The 21,091-nt window shown below is 44.9% G+C and overlaps 2 protein-coding genes across 3 annotated transcripts; one reads left to right on the top strand and one right to left on the bottom strand.

Annotated features, from left to right (window-relative positions):
- The first annotated feature begins 6,305 nt into the window (after positions 1-6,305).
- On the top strand, positions 6,306-11,372 carry LOC147983562 (uncharacterized). 2 transcript variants are annotated; one of them, XM_087543011.1, is made up of 12 exons: positions 6,306-6,448; positions 6,796-7,654; positions 7,762-7,920; positions 8,029-8,157; positions 8,259-8,502; positions 8,616-9,329; positions 9,431-9,779; positions 9,875-10,070; positions 10,170-10,268; positions 10,378-10,643; positions 10,743-10,818; positions 10,922-11,372. In XM_087543011.1, exons 4-12 carry the CDS (start codon positions 8,068-8,070, stop codon positions 10,946-10,948), a joined length of 2,061 nt encoding a protein of 686 aa, XP_087399137.1. In that variant the 5' UTR covers positions 6,306-6,448; positions 6,796-7,654; positions 7,762-7,920; positions 8,029-8,067; the 3' UTR covers positions 10,949-11,372. The 2 variants fall into 2 exon arrangements, with proteins under 2 accessions (XP_087399137.1, XP_087399136.1); XM_087543010.1 differs by having other exon boundaries at positions 7,762-8,157.
- Positions 11,373-11,492: 120 nt separating this feature from the next.
- Positions 11,493-13,100, bottom strand: LOC147983561 (replication protein A 32 kDa subunit B-like). Its single transcript, XM_087540772.1, has 8 exons — positions 12,957-13,100; positions 12,705-12,802; positions 12,573-12,614; positions 12,382-12,459; positions 12,186-12,261; positions 11,959-12,092; positions 11,787-11,855; positions 11,493-11,706 (listed from the first exon to the last, which is right to left on the bottom strand). Exons 1-8 carry the CDS (start codon positions 13,098-13,100, stop codon positions 11,622-11,624), a joined length of 726 nt encoding a protein of 241 aa, XP_087396898.1. The 3' UTR covers positions 11,493-11,621.
- Between the last annotated feature and the right edge of the window lie 7,991 nt (positions 13,101-21,091).

Here is a 21,091-nt window from a genome sequence, read left to right as displayed (position 1 = left end):
CCCCCCCCCCCCCCCCCCCTGGCTAAAAGTAGTGGCGGCTGGCATGGCAACAAGCCATTTTTGCTGTTGAGCATGCAGAACACTGTCAGTTCGCACATCAGTCAAAGTAGGTGCATTAGCGTTCTCAAATTTTGTCTGTCATCGAGGTACAAAGGAATTGCTCATCCTTGTCAGTTAGCACAGCGGTGCCGGTCCATTTTTAGAGATGCATTACCCATTAATATTAGTCATTTTTTCTGGCTGGCTGTCCTCACACTTCAGCAGGGGCGGAGCCAGGATTTGGGTATAAGGGGGGCCAAGTTGAGTTGATAAAAGAATTGTCTAGAGCGGAAAAATAGCTACTATAATACCATAATAATATGTCACTTTGAGGCCATAAAAACATTGTATACATTTTTATTAGTTTAATTTTGGCACTACATTTATCAATAAGGAGAAAAAAAATTAACATTTTCATGCGAAACGAAGTTAACTACTAATTTTTTCCAACATAGATTTTTCATACAATACCGAAGAAAACATCTCCTATTTGGCGGTTCTTAAAAAATAACTAAGCTTTAGCGTGTTTGGCGGTTCATACAATACCCAAGCGCAAGTTTCAGAAATAGCTTCACAACACATACAAAAGAACTGAATCTGATATATAATTTTGGCACACCAAGAACTAAAATTTGATGTATAATTTCAACATGTACAAGGACTAAAATCTGATTTATTATTTTGACACGTACAAGAACTAAAAACCATTAGCATCACAACAGAATAATTGAGAGAGATCAATACGGTAATCACTAATGCTACTGCAAACCTTGGGTAATTCCTTCTGGACTGAAGAATTACGGAGGGCAGCATGAGGCAGAGCTCTTCATCCCATCGCGGCACACATGTGTTTTCAATCTAATCACAGAGGCAGTGAGGGGCGGCGGTAGCAAGGGCGAGGGGAGGAGTGGAGGCGGCAGTAGGGGCGTAGGGTTAGGAAAGGCAGTGGCGCAACGCTAATCACACAGAGAGAACCCCTCCTTTTTATTGTCGGAACCTCACACGGGTCGAAGGGGGGAACACTCTTTTCGCGCACAGGGAACTCGTGCAGCACCCCAATGCGCACACATGCACCCCCAGATCTCCCGCAAGAACCGTCTTACTTCATTTGTCGGAACCAAACCCACTTCGATGGGGGGGGCCTCTATTGCGCGGAAGGAACCCTGCAGAAAAGCATGCCCGTCCTTCTTTATTGCCCGCCCCCCGCCCACTGAGATGAGTGAACCCTCTGTTGCGTGTAAGGAACCTTCCACTAGGAACACCCCGGCGGGCAGGATACCCGGCCATCTTGATACTTGATAACCCTCCTTCTATATAGTCTGTACCTCATGCACACTGATTTGCGGAAAACAAGGCCATAAAGAATCTTTTTTCCGCATCGGGGTGAATCTTTTTTGCCGAAAACTCTGAAAAATCGTTTTGAGTTTTTCTTTTATTTATGCGAATGTTTTCCAAGATCCTTGTCAGCCGTCTTCGGAAACGTGTTCTTCTTTCCGCCACGAGCTTGAGATGCCAACATTCCCATAACCCCGCACCCACCACCACGCAGCACGCGGCATCTCTGCGAGAGGGAACCCTGCTTTCTATTGTCGGAACCTCACCCATGTCTAAGTGGGGAACCCTCTTTTCGCCCACGAGGCCCACTTAGCGCACCCCATGTGCATACATGCACCCCAGGCCCACTCCATCTCAGGAGCAAGACACGTCTTTGTTCATTTTGTCAGAACCGCACGCACTGCGATGGAGGGACCCTCTGTTGCACGTAAGGAACCTTGCAAAAAACCAAGCACCGTCTTTCTTCTTTTTGTCCTAACCCCCGCCCGCTAAGATGAGGGAAACCCTCTGTTGCGCGTGAGGAACCTTGCAGTAGGAACACCCCGGGGGGCAGGGCCGGCCTTTTCTTTTATTGTCCTACCCCCCCCCCCCCTCACACTAAGATGAGGGAATCCTCTATTACGTGTAAGGATCCTTGCGGTACGAAACCCTGGGGGCAGGGCCCAGACCATCTTGATAATTGATAGCCCTCCTTCTATATAGTCTGTACCTCATGCACACCGATTTTCGCGAAATAGTAAGGCCACAGAAATGTTGAATAGCTTTCACACATCATTCATCTTTCCAAATTCCTTGTCAACCTTCTTCAAGAACATTCTCAGTGTCAACCTTCTTCAAGAACCCTACCCCCCCCCCCCCCCGCGCGCGCCACGACGCAGTACGCACCATCACTGCAAAGAGAGCCCTCCTTTTTATTTGTCGGAACACCACACGGGGAGAAGGGGGAACCCTCTTTTCGCACACAGGGAACTCGTGCAGCACCCCCCATGCGCACACATGCGCCCCCAGATCTCCCTCAACAGTGCCCGCCATCTCGAGAGAAAGAACCGTCTTACTTCATTTTGTCGAAACCACACCCACTTCGATGGGGGGGACCCTCTGTTGCGCGGAAGGAACCCTGCAGAAGAGCGAGCACCGTCCTTCTTTATTTGCCCGACCCCCGCCCGCGAAGATGAGCGAACCCTCTGTTCGCGCGTAAGGAAGCTTAAATTTTAGGGACACCCTGTGTGCAGGGGCCCGACCATCTTGATGATTGATAACCCTCCTTCTATATAGTCTGTACCTCATGCACACCGTTTGCGGAAAACAAAGCCATAAGGAATATATGTTCCGCATCGGGATGAAACTTTTTTGCCAAAAACTATGAAAATCGATTTGAGTATTCTTTTCTTTATGCGAATGTTTTCCAAGTTCCTTGTCACCCTTCTTCGAAAATGTGTTTTTTTCCGCCCCGAGCTTGAGACGCCCACATTCCCATAACCCCGCCCCCACCACCACGCAGCACGCGGCATCTCTGCAGAGAGAGACCCTCCTTCCTATTGTCGGAACCTCACCCACGTCGAAGTGGGGAACCCTCTTTTCGCACGCACTGTGATGGGGGGGACCCTCTATTTGCACATAAGGAACCTTGCAAAAGAGCAAGCATCGTCCTTCTTCTTTTTGTCCCAACCCCCGCCCGCTAAGATGAGGGAAACCCTCTGTTGCGCGTGAGGAACCTTGCAGTAGGAACACCCCGGGGGGCAGGGCCGGCCTTTTCTTTTATTGTCCTACCCCCCCCCCCCCTCGCACACTAAGACGAGGGAGTCCTCTGTTACGCGTAAGGATCCTTGCACTACGAAACCCCGGGGGGCAGGGCCCAGACGATCTTGATAATTGATAGCCCTCCTTCTATATACTCTGTACCTCATGCACACCGATTTTCGTGAAATAGTAAAGGCCATAAAAATGTCGAATAGCTTTCACACGTCATTTATCTTTCCAAATTCCTTGTCAACCTTCTTCAAGAACGTTCTCAGTGTTTCCGCCCCGAGCTTGAGCTTTGATACAATACCCATAATTTTCTTCTCAATTTCTCAGCTCCGTCAAGAAATGTTTCATAGAAAATTGATGCCTTAGCACCGAATCGTCCCCATGTCATGTCATTTATGCTTGTAATGAATGAGACGTGTCAATCCCGTATGTGTATGGATAGGCGAGTCTTCAGATTCGCATGGTTATAATCCATATGCATGTGACGCCAGACATCCTATATGCATTCCCATACCCCCCCCCCCTCGCGCGCCACCACGCAGTACGCGCCATCTCTGCAAAGAGAACCCTCCTTTTTATTTGTCGGAACCCCACATGGGGCGAAGGGGGGAACCCTCTTTTCACGCACAGGGAACTCGTGCAGCACCCCCATGCGCACACATGCACCCCCAGAGCTCCCTCAACAGTCCCCGCCATCTCGAGAGAAAGAATCTCCTTAATTCATTTGTCGGAAGCACACCCACTTCGATGGGGGGGACCCTCTGTTGCGCGGAAGGAACCCTGCAGAAGAGTGAGCACCGTCCTTCTTTATTTGCCCAACCCCCGCCCGCTAAGATGAGCGAACCCTCTGTTTGCGCGTAAGGAACCTTCAATTTAGGAACACCCTGTGTGCAGGGGCCCGCCCATTTTGATGATTGATAACCCTCCTTCTATATAGTCTGTACCTCATGCACACCGTTTGCGGAAAACAAAGCCATAAGGAATCTTTTTTCCGCATCAGGATGTAACTTTTTTGCCGAAAACTGAAAATCGATTTGAGTATTCTTTTCTTTATGCGACTGTTTTCCAAGTTCCTTGTCACCCTTCTTCGAAAACATGTTTTTTTCCGCCCCGAGCTTGAGACGCCAACATTCCCATAACCCCGCCCCCACCACCACGCAGCATGCGGCATCTCTGCAGAGAGAGACCCTCCTTCCTATTGTCGGAACCTCACCCACGTCGAAGTGGGGAACGCTCTTTTCGCGCACAAGGAACTTGCACAGTAGCCCATGCGCATACATGAACCCCAGGCCCACTCAACATCCCCCCATCTCAAGAGCAAGAACCGTCTTTGTTTCATTTGTCGGCCCCCGCACGCCCTGTGATGGGGGAACCCTCCGTTTGCGCGTAAGGAACCTTGCAAAAGAGCAAGCACCTCCCTTCTTCTATTGTCCTAACCCCCGCCATTAAGATGAGGGAACCCTCTATTTTGCGTGTAAGGAACCTTCCAGTAGGAACACCCGGGGGCAGGGTCGGCCTTTCTTTTATTGTCCTAACCCCCGCACACTAAGATGATGGAATCCTCTGTTACGCGTAAGGAACCTTGCAGTACGAACACCCGGGGGGTAGGGCCCAGGACATCTTGATAATTGATAACCCTCCTTCTATATAGTCTGTACCTCATGCACACCGATTCACGAAAAAAGTAAGGCCATAAAAATCTTGCATAGCTTTCACACGTCATTCATCTTTTTGCATCAAAAAAGAATCTTCTGACTAAAATCTCCGAGAATCTTTGGACACTTCTTTTTCTTTTTGCAAAATGCTTTCCAAATTCCCTGTCAACCTTCTTCAAGAACGTTTTCATTGTTTCCGCCCGAGCTTGAGCTTCGATACAATACCCATAATTTTCTTCTCACTTTCTCAACTCCGTCAAGAAATGTTTCATAGACATTTGATGCCTTAGCACTGAATCGTCCCCCCTGGGGGCAGGGACCCGGCCATCTTGATAATTGATAACCCTCCTCTATATAGTCTGTGCCTCATGCACACTGATTTGCGGAAACATAAGGACATTCATCTTTTTGCATCCAAAAAGAATCTTCTGACATAATCTCCGAGAATATTTGGACACTTTTTTATGCAAAAATGATTTCCAATTTCCTTGGCAACCTTCTTCAAGAACGTTTTCATTCCTTCCGCCCCGAGCTTGGGCTTCCATACAATAGCCATAATTTTCTTCTCAATTTCCCAGCTCCGTCAAGGAAAATCTTTCATAATTTTTGTACGCTCCTAACTCATACACGTAGTTCGAACCTACTTGAAAATAACAATCATCCATTTTGTTAACTTATTACCCCCAGCTCGTTTGAATCTAGTTATGTGAGGCTACCCCCACAACATGTTTTGTAACGTATAAAACGAACAAACTAGTGGAACCAAAACAGTAAGGCGCAAAGCACAATTTGTGCACGTGTTTACGGTGATTTAAAAATATTATACTCGGTTTATGGAATTTAAAAAAGCCACAACCCCAAACCGCCATTTTTTTCTTGTAATTAAAAACCGAGATGTGAATTAAATGCAAATTACTTGTAATTAAAAGGGACGAACCGAACGGCTCTCAACAAAAAAATGCTCCATATGGGGGACAAATGATAAAATTGTGCCGGCCACTACTTCTCAAGCATTTTTCGAGATACCCAAAATAAAATTACATGTCACAGGAGGTGATGCATATTCTTGAGAAGGGTAACAAGATGAAGAAACAACCCAAACCTAAACAAACACAATTTATACCATAAAAACGCGGCCTCCCGCTGTGACGCATTAGTATTCAACTATGCTTGCCGGTAACTTAGGCGGCCAGGACCTACTGCATCTCGGGGCTGCGGCGGAAGCAAAACGTCGAGTGCATCAGGCCAAATTAACGAGGCGTGGTGCCTTCGCTGGTACAGTGAGGCTTGTACGAGCAGTACATCCCGGTGAGGGCCACCTCAAAAGGAAAACAGGAGTAGGAAGTAGGGGCGGCATAAAAACAAAATTATACCGACCAAAGTCAAACAAAAAAATACCTGCACCGCCCAACTAACGCATCTCGTGAGCCCTCGAATCCCGGGTTTCAGAGGTTTCCCGGGCTTTCTTGTCGGGATCCACTTGTAGGTAGTCAGGCTGACCGGGGAGGCCGGCCCGTGCTTGGATTCACGAGGAGGCTAGAAAACATATGCCCAGCCGCTCCCTTGTACACCAGGTTGGGAATTTGCTCTGGTGCTAGAAGCCCAGATAGCAGCTGGAGAACGACGAAGTCCGGCCCCTCCTAGTGCGCCGGCACACAGCAGATCTAAAGGTATGGATTTCTCCCTGAAGTGTTTTACATCGAACTAGTTGAGGAATCCAGTCCGAGCCGCAGTAGTTGTCATGCAGTGACTGCCATCGCCGTTTGCTCGCCCCACGGGGGCTTGCTCCCGTTCGATATTCTTAATCCGAGAAATGAGTTAGCATTTTTCGTTTGTGGATCAATTGATAATGTCCAAGCATGCACACTAGCTCATGCGGCGTAGAGAAAGAACTTGAATTCATAGATTATCCTTTTGGCCTTTCCAGCGCGCAACAATCTGTCCAAAATAAGGCAACCGAGGATCCCTGCTGACGAGTGTTTTCAATTCTGAATACATGAATCTTTTTTTTACGCAGGAATTTTGGGGCAGCAGGATGTCTGGCTACGGGATCCCCGCTTCCGGCCCAAGATCCCCGCTTCCCGCTACAGGATGAATTGACGCTTCGACGATGCATCCTCTGAATCAGAAGAAGAGGAGGGGATCGGTTTCCCTGCTGGAGGTGGCATTGCGGAGTCAGAATCAGACGAAGAAGACCAGAACCAGCGCAATGGGAAAGCACCTGCAATCAACTCGAGGTGCAGTGTTAAGAAGCTTCACGATTTGCTAGCATCTTTTGACGAGGAAAAAAACAATATGTCGTCGCGATGGATTTCGGGGGGCTGTTGCAGCTCCCAAAGATAACCAGGATGGATAGGCATTTCTTAATGTCTATTCTAGGTCATATAGACAAGGAAGCAAGTTCTATCACAATCGACCACAAGCGCGACGTGCAGTTCTATGAAGAAGATGTTCATACTGTCCTTGGCATACCTTGTGGAGTTGCGCCTGTTCGGGATCCAGGGCGTCATGTTTCAGAGGAGGTGCTCACGTAGATCAGAGCCACGTTTGGTATGGGATCAGGAGAGCACAGTATCTTGCCAATTGTTGAGGCTGTGAAGAAGACATACGGCCGCCGTATGACTGTTCAGGAGAAGAACAAGTTCAAAGTGGGGCTAGTTATATGTGCATGCACATACCTCCTCGCCCCAACACTGAAGAACGACTACTTCTGCACCGATTACTGGGGCGCTTTGGCCGCGCCTGATCTCATACACATGCACAACTGGTGCAGATACACAAGAGAACAGTTGCTAGTTGCGGCAAAAAGGGTGAAGGCAGATCTCTTAGGAGGCCGTCAGAAGTCAAACCTATCCGGTTGTTTGCCATTTATTCAGGTGACGCTTCAACATGAATCATAACAAAAATGTGTAGCTAAACAATGTTTTTGGTTCTCAGGCGAAGTCCACATGTGCTTTTCTGAACTAAAAGTGTTTTTTCACAGGTATTCTATCTTGATAACCTAGACGCTGCAGAGAGCAACATCGACCACACGGTACGACCTAGGGTGAAAGCATACAGCTACGCTCTTATGAAAACAATCATCTAGAAGGATGTCAAGTCGCGCAAAGGAGATTACCCTGTTGTGTATGGCAGACTGCTGGCGAGGGTTCGAAACTATGCATGTTTTTCACACCCACGCCCAGTCCTAATGCAGCGTTCTCACAATATCGTTTTCTTTTTGTTTTGCCTAAACAATGTTAACCAAAAGCCGAGGGCAGAAACAGAGGTCTGTTACCATAGAAACCATATGAACAGGATGCGTGCGGCGGGCACATCAACAGGACCGGTCCCTGGGCGCATAGCGGCATCGAGCTGCAGTTCGATAGACATAAAGGAGGTATAGCACGACACTAATAACAATAGTTGAGGGTGACAAAACGCCAAAATGAATCAGAAAACTGACCGTTTTTTCTGTGTAAAAATGTGCATACCCTACAGGCATCATATATTGTCTTAGACAAAATATCAAAGTTCACATCCAGGTGCGAAGAGGTCCTTCTTTCGACTGCAAGGAAGAAGGAAGAGGAAAATCACCGCCATTTCAATGGACTAAATAGCCTGGAAAATTCAGCTCAACACACAATCAAGAGGGAGGCAAAAAGAGTGAGAGACGAGTTCTTTTCCTTCTTCTCAATTATCGAGAGGCAAGATGCCGAGACGAGGACAAGGAGGAGTGATACAAGTAAGTAATGAAAAAAATGCTTAATTTCTCTCGCATACGACATGTCTGCAGACCATGTGTTGTTGTTGTTGCCTGTTTGCGAAGGACTTCATTATTTGCAACAAAATATGCAGGTAACAATGCCAACTCAACGGGATGCCGTGCGACACCCCCAATGACAGACACTGCTGCGCCGAAAGCTCGCGAAGCGGCCGAGACACCTCCAGTCAGCGTCAGACATCGAGGCAACTCTAACATATCACCGGAGGTCGTTGAGGTTTCTCCTCGACGATTTAAGAGGACATCCAAGAAACCAAAGAAAGTAAGATTCGAGTGCGAGGCGTCAGATATCATGGATATCACAGATTCAGAAGACAATACAAACGTGGTCAATTCACTAGTTCCACCATTTAATCCTGCCAACACAATGGGAGATTGTCACGTTGAAGGCAACTCGCCCAACTGTAACATCGTTCTAGACAGCCTCATAAGAGAAGCAGAGAGATACAACAGGGCAGGCAAGCAGTTTGATGAGAGTTCCGCCGCAACCAACAAGTCAATTATGGACATTGTACCAGGGACGTCGTCCTCCGACCGCGTCGGGGGCGCGGATGTTGCATCAACACACCCCGTTTGTTGCACTCAAGACCCTAATTACCACAACAACCGCCAGTGGAACTACCCTGATGGACACCCACTTCTTGAAGAGACGCCATCGTTTGACTTGGGCGTCATCACGCCCCCTTGCAACAAGTCAAAAAGTCCCAGTCTGGTTAGTATTGCTACCATGAGGGACATCACCCGGAGAGACCTTTTTGGCGCGGGCGACTTTGGAATGAGTACTCCAGGTAATTCTTACTATTCGATACAGCCCATGTTATGCGTTCGATTTTTCTTGCTTTTGTTTTCGAACGGTATAACCAAGGAAACGTCATGTGTTATGAAACAGGGTCTGCTAACCTCGGGACACCACCAACGCCTTTCCACATAGCCAGTGCAAGTGTAGACCCAACTCAGCAATGGCAGCTCGTGTGTGACGTTTCACCAGTTAGTTGCACAAGGTCTGTAGCCACTGGACTCTTGGACTTCAGAGAAGAAGTGGGGGCAGATTGTGTCAACCTCAACAAGCCAGTAGAGGAAAATTCACTGTCTACACCGCCACCGAAAAGGAGAGTGGTGCCCGGACCTGCCGGACGATCGCCTTTTGTGATGCAGTACCGTCTGTCCGAGAGGGCGTCGGGAAACGCCACCCACTTATATCTAGTATTCTCGCAGATGAGTGGCGCGGTGTTAAACAAGTAAGTTTCCTCTGATACATTATTTTTATTCGGAGATTATCGCATGAAGATCAAGATGAACAAAAAAACTGAACTGCTTACCAATGTCTCCGCAGCAACTGGGTTGTTAGCCCATACCCTAGTTACATAGAACTGATGGGCGCCATACTGAAGAAGCAGCTTAGCGTTGGCAGGTTCATAGAGATAGATCTAATGAATGTATTCATGCGAAGGTTCCAGCAGCTAGAGAATGTTTGGACAAGAAAATACGGTGATTCATCCTGGAGGCATTATCTGGAGCCGGAATTCGTGGTAACAACAAAAACTTCTTTGATCAGCAATGTTACGGGATCCCCATTGGTGAACCATGTCTAATATTTTTTTCGTATGCGCCACTGGCCAACCCTGCAGAGCCACGTGTTGTGCGGCGGTGATTTCATTCGTCACGACTACGTAAGGAACATTTTTGTTGGCCACCATATCTCCCACGATGTCAACAGATGCCCTATGGTAACGCGCCCACCTTTTTGCATTTTTCATTTAACTGTGATTGGCACTAAACGATCAAATGCCGAATGCCATCTTCATAATTTTTCACGTCTTTCCTTTTCTGGTGTAGATGGTTTTGCCAGTGCACCACACACACGCCTGGTCTACATACATCTTTGATTTCCCGAGGAGGAGAACAACAATTCTCGACCCTATGATAAACAACGGAGACAGGCCGGCAGACGAACTCCGAAATGAGCACATAAAGATAGCTGACGAGCTACGCGCTGCGCTAATGGTTTGCATAGCCGAATACTTTGATGGCTGGACGCCCAAGACCAAAGGGTGGCAGAATTGGTTCCCGAAGCTGACCACAGGCCCTTGGCTCTGCACCCGGTACGAGCTTCATGCCACATAGAAACACCTTCCTCATATACCCCCATTTTAGTGAGCATTTTTGCGAACTACGTATATGTGTGCCAACTTGTTTTTCAGTGCATCCAGCGGGGTCGTTGCGCTACATTACGCAAGGCAGTGGATGGGGACAAAGTTACAGAGGACACTATCGCCAGTAAGCATACCTAAAGTTTTCCCCTTTTTTGTAAAAACTAATTTGATATATCTGACAAGAATGATTTTTATTGAATATACGTTATGTTTTACTATACAAATAGGGGATGAGTTCGACCAATCTAGGATGATCCTGCTTTATGAAGTCTTGGGCCTAGCTGGCAACATTGGGCAACTACCAGCGAAATTCAAAATCTGCCAGACAGATTGCTGAGGAAGCGAGCAAAGTGGCATGTTCGCTGCAAAGCTACTCTCATGAGACACTGGTGTGTCCTACTGGAAATGTGGTGTTCAGCAAAAACCCAGCAGAGAGCAAAGTGCGGCAATCACCATGACCGAATTTAGTTCCCGACAAACCTGCTTTTTGCCAAAGAGACAGTGTTTCTTACGCATTCGGAAGCTCTTTTTTTTCCATTCGACTCTGCTCTAAACAGAGATTCTATCTAGCGCTCTAACGATGTAGTTTAGTTGGAAATGTTTCCATCTCGACAAAATTATCTGCGTGTTGTAATATTTTTTCAAATGGACTAGTATCGTTTGAAATTTAAAGAATCTTTAAATCGCATCATTGGTCATGGAAAAAAGCAGAGATCGGCAAACGCAGGAAGTTCCGAACTGCCGTCAGGCCGTTGTTACAATACAGACTGTTTTTGTGGCAAATGTGCGATGATTTTTTTGAAGTTCAGAATTGAAAACTAAATGGGGCATTGAAAACAAAGGTGGCTGCCTTTGCACGCATTTGAGCCGTCAGTCTGCTCTTTGGGCGCAAACAGAGGGTGAAGATCATCAAGACCGAGCATTTCCCTACCCATTGAACGAGCACTTGTAGTGATCATCATCGACGGTGGTGAAAAGGTTGCTCATAGCAACATGAGCTCCAATAACAGACCTACAAACAGAACAACATGTCAAGCACACTACCAGAGGGTTCTGGGGTGGATATGAAAGAACGGTGTTGTTCTTCCTCACCTAAGTTGCTCCGCATCGGCGCCGGTTTGAGATTGGATCAGAGTGAATGAAGCGCCATTCTCTAGCTCACTGAACATTTTTCGTTGGGACAGAGGGACCGATGCAGGTGCAGGAAATAAGTACTAAAACAATCAAATGTTTTACATTACAAACTACTAACCAATACACTTACAGAATCCCTGGATGGTAGAACACTCGCAGCACGTCGTCGAAGAGCCTGTTGGTGGTGTCCGAACTCAAAGATGATTGCTCGTGCGCAGCTACAGCCAAGTCTATCCGTCTAACATCATCTTTCTTGTCTTTGTACTGCACACAACACATGAATAAATGAGCCAAACAGAAAGAGTTTTTGAGTATGCTAAAACCTGAAATAAACAACCAAAGAAAAGTGGACCATGCCTTTTTCTGAAGATCCAAGTGAACATATATGCACTGGAGGAAGTGATGAGTGATTGCATTGTAGTTTGTCACCATGCTATAATGAAAAAATGTAGAAAGATACATTTATGTTAAAATCAGTAACAGAACACGTTTTCGAGGAAAACTACTGCAACTCCGATCCCAAAACTGTTTAGCTAGAATGTCCGACGCAAACCTCAGCGCGTACACCCGAATGTGTTTCATGCAACCTTCAGCCTTTACAGATCCATTCACTATCACGTAGTCGCCATCGCTGTTTTTGTTATATGATTTTTATCATTGCAAACTGGGTAAGCGCGAGGCAGATTTGGTGTTCAAAAAAAATTGAAACAGTTCATATACACGAAAAACGTAAACGGAGAGTACCTAACACAACGCAAGTCCGGCATGTACTCCGACTGGATCGTCCTGAAAAATGGTCAGGCCAAACGCTCAGTCGTTTTTCGATAGTAGCTCCTAAACTTCTTTTCACTGATTTTTAGGGGCCTGAATAAGTACCATATCCTGGCCTGAATGGCTCCAGTGCCGTCCGCGAGGGTGAAGTCTGTCTCCTCATACGTATCCCTACGGTTCAACATCCTCCCAAGAAGACGGGCCTAGAAGCAAAACGTGTGAAGGAATTCCGATGAAAAACAAAGGGACCAACGTCTTTGGATGATCGATGTACTGCAAAACAAAGATTTAGTACGTAGCAAAACAGTCTTCACCTACGAAAACTAAAAAAGACCTACAGATGCCAGGAGTACTTACCTGCTGCCCACTACTCTGAATGGCTGGAACACTAGCGACGTCGACGGAGGCAGGGACGATGGCTCCTGCAAACACGCTTTCAGTCGGGACAACACTGACACGGTGGCTTGGCCTGCTTGCACTACGATCTCCAGACGGATCCATCTCCCTTGTTTACGATGAACACCAAACTGCGTTGCTGCTTGCAGAGGAAGGGGAGCCCACGGCTAAGGGCAGAAATGTTGTGACTGAAAATCCATAGTAGCAAAAAGAAGGAAGCTTAAAAGGTGGCTCAATTGATTGCGTCCGGATGGACGGTGGGGTTCAGAGGGAGGCGCAGTTGGACGGCGCCGTGCATCATAGGGGATTAATCACGTACTTTTTTGGGGGGGCTGCATTCAACGTGACTTGCCCTGCTGCAACATAAAAGATCCATCCAAACGCATCCAGCATCGCGCCAGACGGTGCGGAACCTTGCATGCTGCGCTAACCAATACCAAGAATGGCAGGTTTCAACACCATCACGAGGGCAGCGCAGCATGGAACCTTTTTGTTGTAAATGGCTGCAAGTAGACCCTGTCGCCCTCTGCCGTACAAGAAAGGAGCCGCTGCCATCGCCCTAAAATGCACTGAGATGTCAGCCGCTAGGCTTCCATACAGGGTGCACGCTAGCATAAAGTGCCGCTCAGACCTTTCCTCTTTGGTCATGGCAAATATTAACAAATCAGAAATATGAAACCTTATCCACAAACAGTGCGGATCTCAAAGAGCATCAAGGGTTCCGATAGCACACACTCTAGTTGCTGTTGATAGCAAATCCATGATATATATATATATATATATATATATATATATATGACAAATGTTGTATGCTCTTTTTACGTATAAATATGTACGTATTTCACAAATATAACAAAAACTATGGGTTCATATGCAATTTTTTCATGTAACTTGCTTTGAAATATCTTAGATATATTATATGAACATATTTAAAATAATAAAATTGTATATATAGTACCACATGATAGTATATGAGATATGTGGGGTAACTACCACCGGGTGGTAGGATGGATTTTCCCTATGAAACTACATTATGAAACTACATTGTGAATGCTGATAACTTTTTCTATATGTTTCATAACAAATCTACATTTCATAACATGATATATACACTATGAAACTACATTTCATAACAAATCTAACAATATTTATTTGGCATTGTGAATGCTGATAACTTTTTCTATGTGTTTTGTCAAAGTAGAGATACTTTAACTTTGGACAAAACTTATATGCAGACTAAAAATGACCTGGGGAGTATATACATTAACACTAAATATCCATCAAGTTGTTGCTATTTTCAGACTATTTATTGAGACTATGATGATGTTTACTGTAAAATTTGAACTGTGGCACCCCAAACTTGCGATTCTAGGTCCGCCACCGGCAGGCAGTTTATCCCCGTCATAGAATATATGCCATAAATGGTACTGCAAATTTAAAAACTTAACTAAAAAAAGTTCCCATTACATATATAGTCTAGACCACGCCGGAACTAAACTCGACAGAAGGCCGCTCGAGGCTCACAGCCTCATGTCGAGGAAGAACTCGCATGCCGAGTGGTAGAGGGTGTAGGCGAGGTCGTAGTCCGCCTTCGCCGCCTCGAAGCGTTGGCAGTGCCCTCTTCGCCGGCCTCCAGCGCCTCCTTTGCGGCGAAGCGTGCGATCTACACCTCATGGAGGTTCTTCATCGCCGGCCAGAGTGCATCATGGAGCTCATTGTAGCACTGCCATGTGTGGTTGCCGCCAGTGCGGGAGAGGGCACTGCGGTTGCGAGCCTGCCCCCGAGTGCCACGGCTCGGCAGGAGGCCGGTTGGAGCTGCCGGCCTCCGCGTTGTTCTTGCCGCAGTTGCGTGGCGACGGCCCGCGGCGGCCCGCCACGTCCGTGACCTTCCCCCGACATGATCTAAGCTTGACAGGGGGTAAATGGCCGGATGCACTCGCCGGAGCTAAGAAAAGATTGCGGCGGTGGGAGACAAATCTATCCCAGGCAGGAACCCTAAAATGCCCCCCTCCCCGTACTTATAGTGGCTTGAGGGGGCGTTTGCGGGCCTCCCGTATATCTTTTATGAGCCGGTGCAAATTTTCCTATTCTGGCCTAAAATAACCCGAAAACACTAAACTGCCCGCAAATATATGGGCCGGCACTGAGATAGCGCATTTGCTAGAGATGCTCTTACCTTAACATATATTCAAATGGGAAACACACATGGGTACGCATTTTTTTTTGGCTCACGGCTCCATGGAGCCTAGATTTTTTAAAAAAATATATATATACAGAATGAGGTTTCAAGCTTAAAAAAAATCTTTGACAAGCACATATGGATATTCTTTGTGTAACTTTAAATTGTAGTAGTTGTTTTGTGTTCAGGTGTATCTTTGGTTTTCACCCTACATAAACTGAACTGACTTTATAAACTGAAATGATTTTCTCTAACTTTCCTACTTTGTTGGTGCGTGTAGGCATGGGCCCATGTACGACGCATTCCCGCATAAAACTCAATTCAGTCATGCCTCTGCCTTTCAAAATCACTCTCTGCATTGGTTTTCGTCCCCAAAAGGACTACAATATCTCAACCTAGTCCCCTCCCAACAATGATGTTAGTACTAATGGCACAAGACCTAACTATGTCAGCTGTTTGAGAGGTGCCCATGTTGTCTTGGATCTCTAGCACCCAATTTTTCCCTTCTCTGCCTAGGCTCCCCCCAGCGCCAGCTGACATTGGTATTCTATTCCCTCCGGTCCTTTTTACTCTGCACATTGGATTTGCCGAAAGTCAAACTTTGCTAAGTTTGACCAAATTTATATTAGAAATTATTAGCATCTATAATATCTAATAAATATAATATGAAAATATATTCCAAGATGAATCTAATGATATTGGTGTTGTTATGTGAATGTCTATAATTTTTTTTTATAAATTTGGTCAAAGTTGGATGAGATTGACTTTGGACAAACCTAATATGTAGAGTAAAAAGAACCGGAGGGAGTACCATGAATCCACCACTAGAGAGAAGAACTATGACATGGCTTGCTTCTGGTCCACCTGAGACCCTAGATTTCGTGCAAGCTGATTGTACTGATACTTTGATTGAGTAATACAAGCTTCCATCGCAAAAAAAAAGGAGCCTAACTCAATTAGTCAGCGCAGAATCAACAAGCCACGCAACCCCTCACAAAACACATGAAGAATAACCCACACGAGCTGACCCTCCCAGTAGCGAACTAGTTTGCCCCCTTCCCCAGAGCGAAATAACCCCACACGCCGATATTTTGGGTGCTCATATCCAGTACTTAAGGCATCAAAGTGACCCTATAGCACACACTAAGTCGTGATCCACTAAAGTTCACTTGATTATTCGCTTGCTGGGCACGCTGGATTTGTTTTTGCTCGTTCCTTTGCTACATGCAGGCTCATGAAAAAAAACAGCTATCTTTTCTTGTTAGCGTTGAAATAGTTGGTGAAATTAAAAACAAAGCATGGGTTTAAGAAAGATTTTTGTAGATTTTAACAAATTTTTTTCAAAAATCTCATGATTTAAAAAAACTCATGGATTGAAAAAGTATCCCAAATTATTATTTTTAATAATTTTAGAGATATTCATACTTTCAAAACAATGTTCTTGAATGTCAAAAATATTCATGAATTTAAATAAATGTTTTTAAATTTTAAAAATATTCACAACTTAAAAATATCAGCGAATTTGAGAATTTTTCGTGAATTTGTTTTTGCGAATTTAAAAGGTCATGAATTTATCTAAAAATGTTCATAAATTTCAAATGGAACGAAAAATAGAGAATAAAAATGAAAATAAAAAACTAGATATAAATAAGAAAGAAAAGCAAAAAAAGAAAAGAAAACATGAAAAACCAGTAGATGAAAAATAAAAAAACTGGCCAAAGGAAATTCCTAGAATGTTACCAAAACTGGGATAACCAAATTGTACGTTCTCATTTCATTATATTATATATTTTTAGCGGATCTTGTTTCATTATATGAGACCGCCCGTTTGAAAGCCCACAGAAAAAACAATTATTGCCGGACACATAATACATCGATCCACACTCCCGATTGCCTTGCGAAGAGGCCCAAATACAGCCCGCAATGGAAAAGTATTAACTCCTTGACATGTGGGCTTACAAACATAAAAACAACGTGTATGCATTTCAAGGCGTCATTTTCAAAATGAGACCAACCCAAGGTTAACCCTGGTTCGCAATTTTTTGTAGGAAAAACTCCGTGAGCACCACGTATCCGAGCCGAGACTCGAACTCGACTGGGATGGCAGCAACTCCAGCTGCCCAGCCAACGGGTCGACGCCCCGTCCTAAAAAAATATAGACAAAGAAGTATAACTGACTGCCTGGCTAGCATGTGTGTGTGTGGAGACAAAGAAGTGTAGTAGGAAATCACATTGTATAACTGCCGGCATGTGTGTGTCTATGTGGAGGCAAAGAAGTGTAGTAGGAAATCACATTGTATAATCAGCTACCTGTTGTATTCTCTCCTATCTTCTTCTTCCTCCTCAAACACCCGAGGCCATCAGATCTGGCTAGCTCTTCCATCTCGGTGAGACGCTGAGGAAACTTGTATCCAAACCTGATAGAGAGAACTATTGTTACCTCGTAGTCGTTACACATCGACCTGAAAACGACTACCCTGGTCTCTTCCTATGAAGATCAGATGGCCATAAAAAAGCTTTGACTAGAAGCCCTGGATGTGCGGGTACTTCAACCCCGCGTAAACTTGGAGAGTGACTTCCTCCATCTCATAATATAGTGCACATTGATTTGCATGAAAGTCTATCTACACAAATTTATACAAAAATGTATTAATATAGACAATACCAAATATATATCATATGAAAATATATTTCATGATGTACCTAATGGTATTGACTTAGTATTATATATGTTTTTAATTTTTACATAAATTTGGTCAAAGCTTATAAAGTTTGAGTTAAAAATCTAATAGGCATTGTTCCTTGTGATCGATGGAGTATACTGGTCATGAGGATCATTTTGTGAAGGGTTGTGTCGATGCGTAACTTCAGATGGAACTCATATGCGCATGAGTCATATAAATCAGTCGATTTATTATTCTCTGAACAATCAATCTCCTTTTATATTATGGATTCAAACAAGTATTGCAATAGATCAATTTACAACCTAATGACAATCTCGACACGCATCACAAGAAGTCTTCCATCCTTCATCATGGCTGAATTTTCGCCGCTCCACAGGAAGAGGAAGAAATTTGACATCGTTGGTACTCCTGCAACAACCAATTAATTAGGTCCATGGTTGGTCGAGGACTCTCACCAATCATCCGCCCATAGGGATGGAAATGAACAACTTATCTGCAACCCCTGGCCCGGGCCTCAAACCGAAACAAGTATGAGAGGCTTTTCTGGTGTTCTAGAAAACCGAGATCGAAGAAGACGTCATCAAAAGATTGAGAAAGCAGAATGCTTCCTATAGGATCTACTACTTATTATGACCTTTTGGTGGTGTTTTTTATGTTGACGAGCTAGCGGGCACCAGGCAATTGAAACCTTTATTGCCAAGAATTATGTTAGATGGCTTTGGTGTGTGTGTGTGTGTGGGGGGGGGGGTCATACTTCACGCAATCATACACGTCTGGAAAATGCAGATGATGGGTTCAATGCTGTTCATGAAAACGTGTAGGTTGCCAAGATATCTGGATAGAATCAAATATATGACAAGGTTGCCAAGACATTGTGATTATCCTTGACAAAAAAAGATATAGCTCTTCAGAATTTGCCATTTTGGAAAGTAGTTGCCAAATGTGCCAATTAAGGTGCTAGAACTGTCCGCGTCAAGTTCTCTGATCTTTTCGTTTCTAGGGAGTTGTTATCTGATATAGTAAGGTGAAGAGAATTAGATGGATGAAGAAAATATAGAACAAATTTTGGTGCATAGCGAAGCGACCATCTCGAAGGGAAACTGCTGGTTGAAGCACCAGATCCGGGTTTTTTTTCTCGTTTTTGTAAGAGTAGCTCCTGAAGTTCAGAAACTCATGAAATGTTGATATCATATTATCCAATTGAGAACTGGAGCTCAGGTTAATGGTACCGTGAAAACATAATTTGGAGAACAGACCAAGTGAATACACATGAAAACAGCCACAGTGAGTTTACAGCTCTTGATCGTTGACCATTGAATATAGTCACTGCTGCATCCTCTCTAGTTTTAGGAGGATTTTCTTGTGGTTCTTTTTTTCTTTTTGCGATTCGTCGTGATTCTATCTCCTATAGGTTTCAACATGTCATGGCACCTGAGTTGTTTCTAGATTCCTACTACCTTCTAAACCAGTATGTTGTGGGTACAGAGAAGCGTCCTTGTGGAAATTGTAGAAGCGTCTCAACTCCCGTAACATGGGAGCCCGCATGATATATATTGATTGAGGCGAGGCCGGCTCTCGCAGAGGCATACAAGATTAGGTTGTTCAACAACCGGAGAGATACATGGAGAGATAGAGGAGGATAAAGATAAAATGATAACCATGCTAACAACCAGAAAATATATCTCCTAACTACTCTAGGGCGTGGAGCCGCACCAGCCAACACATATGTTCAACACTCCCCCATAATCACAACTATGACAAGTTGAGATTATGTTTAAACTCTTCAAAACTTTTAGATGGCAATGCCTTTGTGAACCCATCTGCAAGCTGATTTTTGGAACGAATAAATCTGATCTCAAGCTGTTTATTGGCAACACGTTCTCTTACAAAGTGGAAGTCTATTTCAATGTGCTTTGTCCTGGCATGAAAGACTGGATTAGCAGATAAATATGTAGCACCAAGATTGTCACACCACAAACAAGGAGGCTGAGTCTGAGTCACCCCAAGTTCTCTAAGCATAGACTGAACCCAAATGATTTCTGCCGTTGCATTTGCTAATGCTTTATACTCTGCTTCTGTACTTGACCTGGAAACAGTGGCTTGTTTTCTTGCACACCATGATATCAAATTGGATCCATAAAAGATAGCAAAACCACCTGTTGACCTTCTGTCATCTAAACAGCCAGCCCAGTCTGCATCTGAGAAGGCACTGACGAGTGTGGAAGATGACTTGCTGAATGTAAGACCCAAGTGTATAGTGCTTCTTATGTACCTGAGAATTCGTTTTGCAGCTGTCCAGTGAGCTGTGGTAGGTGCATGAAGATACTGACACACCTTATTGACTGCAAAAGAAATGTCAGGTCGAGTAAGAGTCAAGTACTGAAGTCCACCAACTAGACTCCTGTAACCAGTAATATCCTCTTGGTGCAGAGACTCTCCTTCTGTCAAGGATAAAGGTTCTGAACTGGACAAGGGTGTTGGTGAAGATTTACAATTCTGCATACCAATTCTACTTAGCAGTTCAGTGTCATACTTTGCCTGAGATAGATGAATACCATTACTATGTTTCTTGACCTCAATACCCAAGAAGAAATGCAGATCTCCCAAGTCCTTGAGTGCAAACTCAGAGCCTAAATCCTTAAGTAATGCTGTCACGGCTCCATTAGAAGAGCTAGTGACAATTATGTCATCAACATATATTAAAACAAATATGGATGTTTTGTTCTTGTGGTAGATGAACAAGGAGGTGTCAGACTTTGATGGAACAAAGCCAAGTGACTGAAGTTTCATACTTAACCGTGAATACCATGCCCTGGGTGCTTGCTTCAACCCATACAGGGCCTTATCAAGCTTGCAGACATAAGATGGTGCATCTTTATCTTCAAACCCAGGAGGCTGTTTCATGTACACTTCCTCTTCCAGAACACCATGAAGGAACGCGTTCTGGACATCTAGCTGCCTCAGACTCCATCCCCTGGACACAGCTATTGACAACACAAGACGAATTGTTGCAGCTTTAACAACAGGACTAAACGTGTCCTCATAATCTATTCCATACCTTTGCTTGAAGCCCTTGGCTACAAGTCTTGCCTTGTATCTGTCTATGGTACCGTCAGACTTCTTGTTGATTCGATAGACCCACTTACAGTCAATTAGATTTCTGCCTGGTCAAGGGGGCACTAAGTGCCATGTTTTATTTTTACGCAACGCCATGATTTCATCTTCCATGGCCG

The sequence above is a fragment of the Triticum urartu genome, chromosome 2A (genome assembly GCF_056163025.1).
Source record: "Triticum urartu cultivar PI428250 chromosome 2A, HENAU_Tu73, whole genome shotgun sequence".
NCBI lineage: Eukaryota > Viridiplantae > Streptophyta > Magnoliopsida > Poales > Poaceae > Triticum > Triticum urartu.
This window is presented reverse-complemented; position numbering and strand designations above follow the sequence as displayed.

Bases quoted from the DNA above. Each gene is read 5' to 3' on its own strand.
- LOC147983562 (XM_087543010.1), top strand. From the start codon at position 7,969: ATGCAGCGTTCTCACAATATCGTTTTCTTTTTGTTTTGCCTAAACAAT. The intron at 8,503-8,615 runs GTAAGTAATGAA...CAAAATATGCAG, and splicing joins GACAAGGAGGAGTGATACAA to GTAACAATGCCAACTCAACG. The intron at 9,780-9,874 runs GTAAGTTTCCTC...ATGTCTCCGCAG, and splicing joins AGTGGCGCGGTGTTAAACAA to CAACTGGGTTGTTAGCCCAT.
- LOC147983561 (XM_087540772.1), bottom strand. From the start codon at position 13,100: ATGGATCCGTCTGGAGATCGTAGTGCAAGCAGGCCAAGCCACCGTGTC. The intron at 12,460-12,572 runs GTACTCTCCGTT...TAACAAAAACAG, and splicing joins CCGGACTTGCGTTGTGTTAG to CGATGGCGACTACGTGATAG. The intron at 12,262-12,381 runs GTTTGCGTCGGA...TTTTCATTATAG, and splicing joins ATTCGGGTGTACGCGCTGAG to CATGGTGACAAACTACAATG.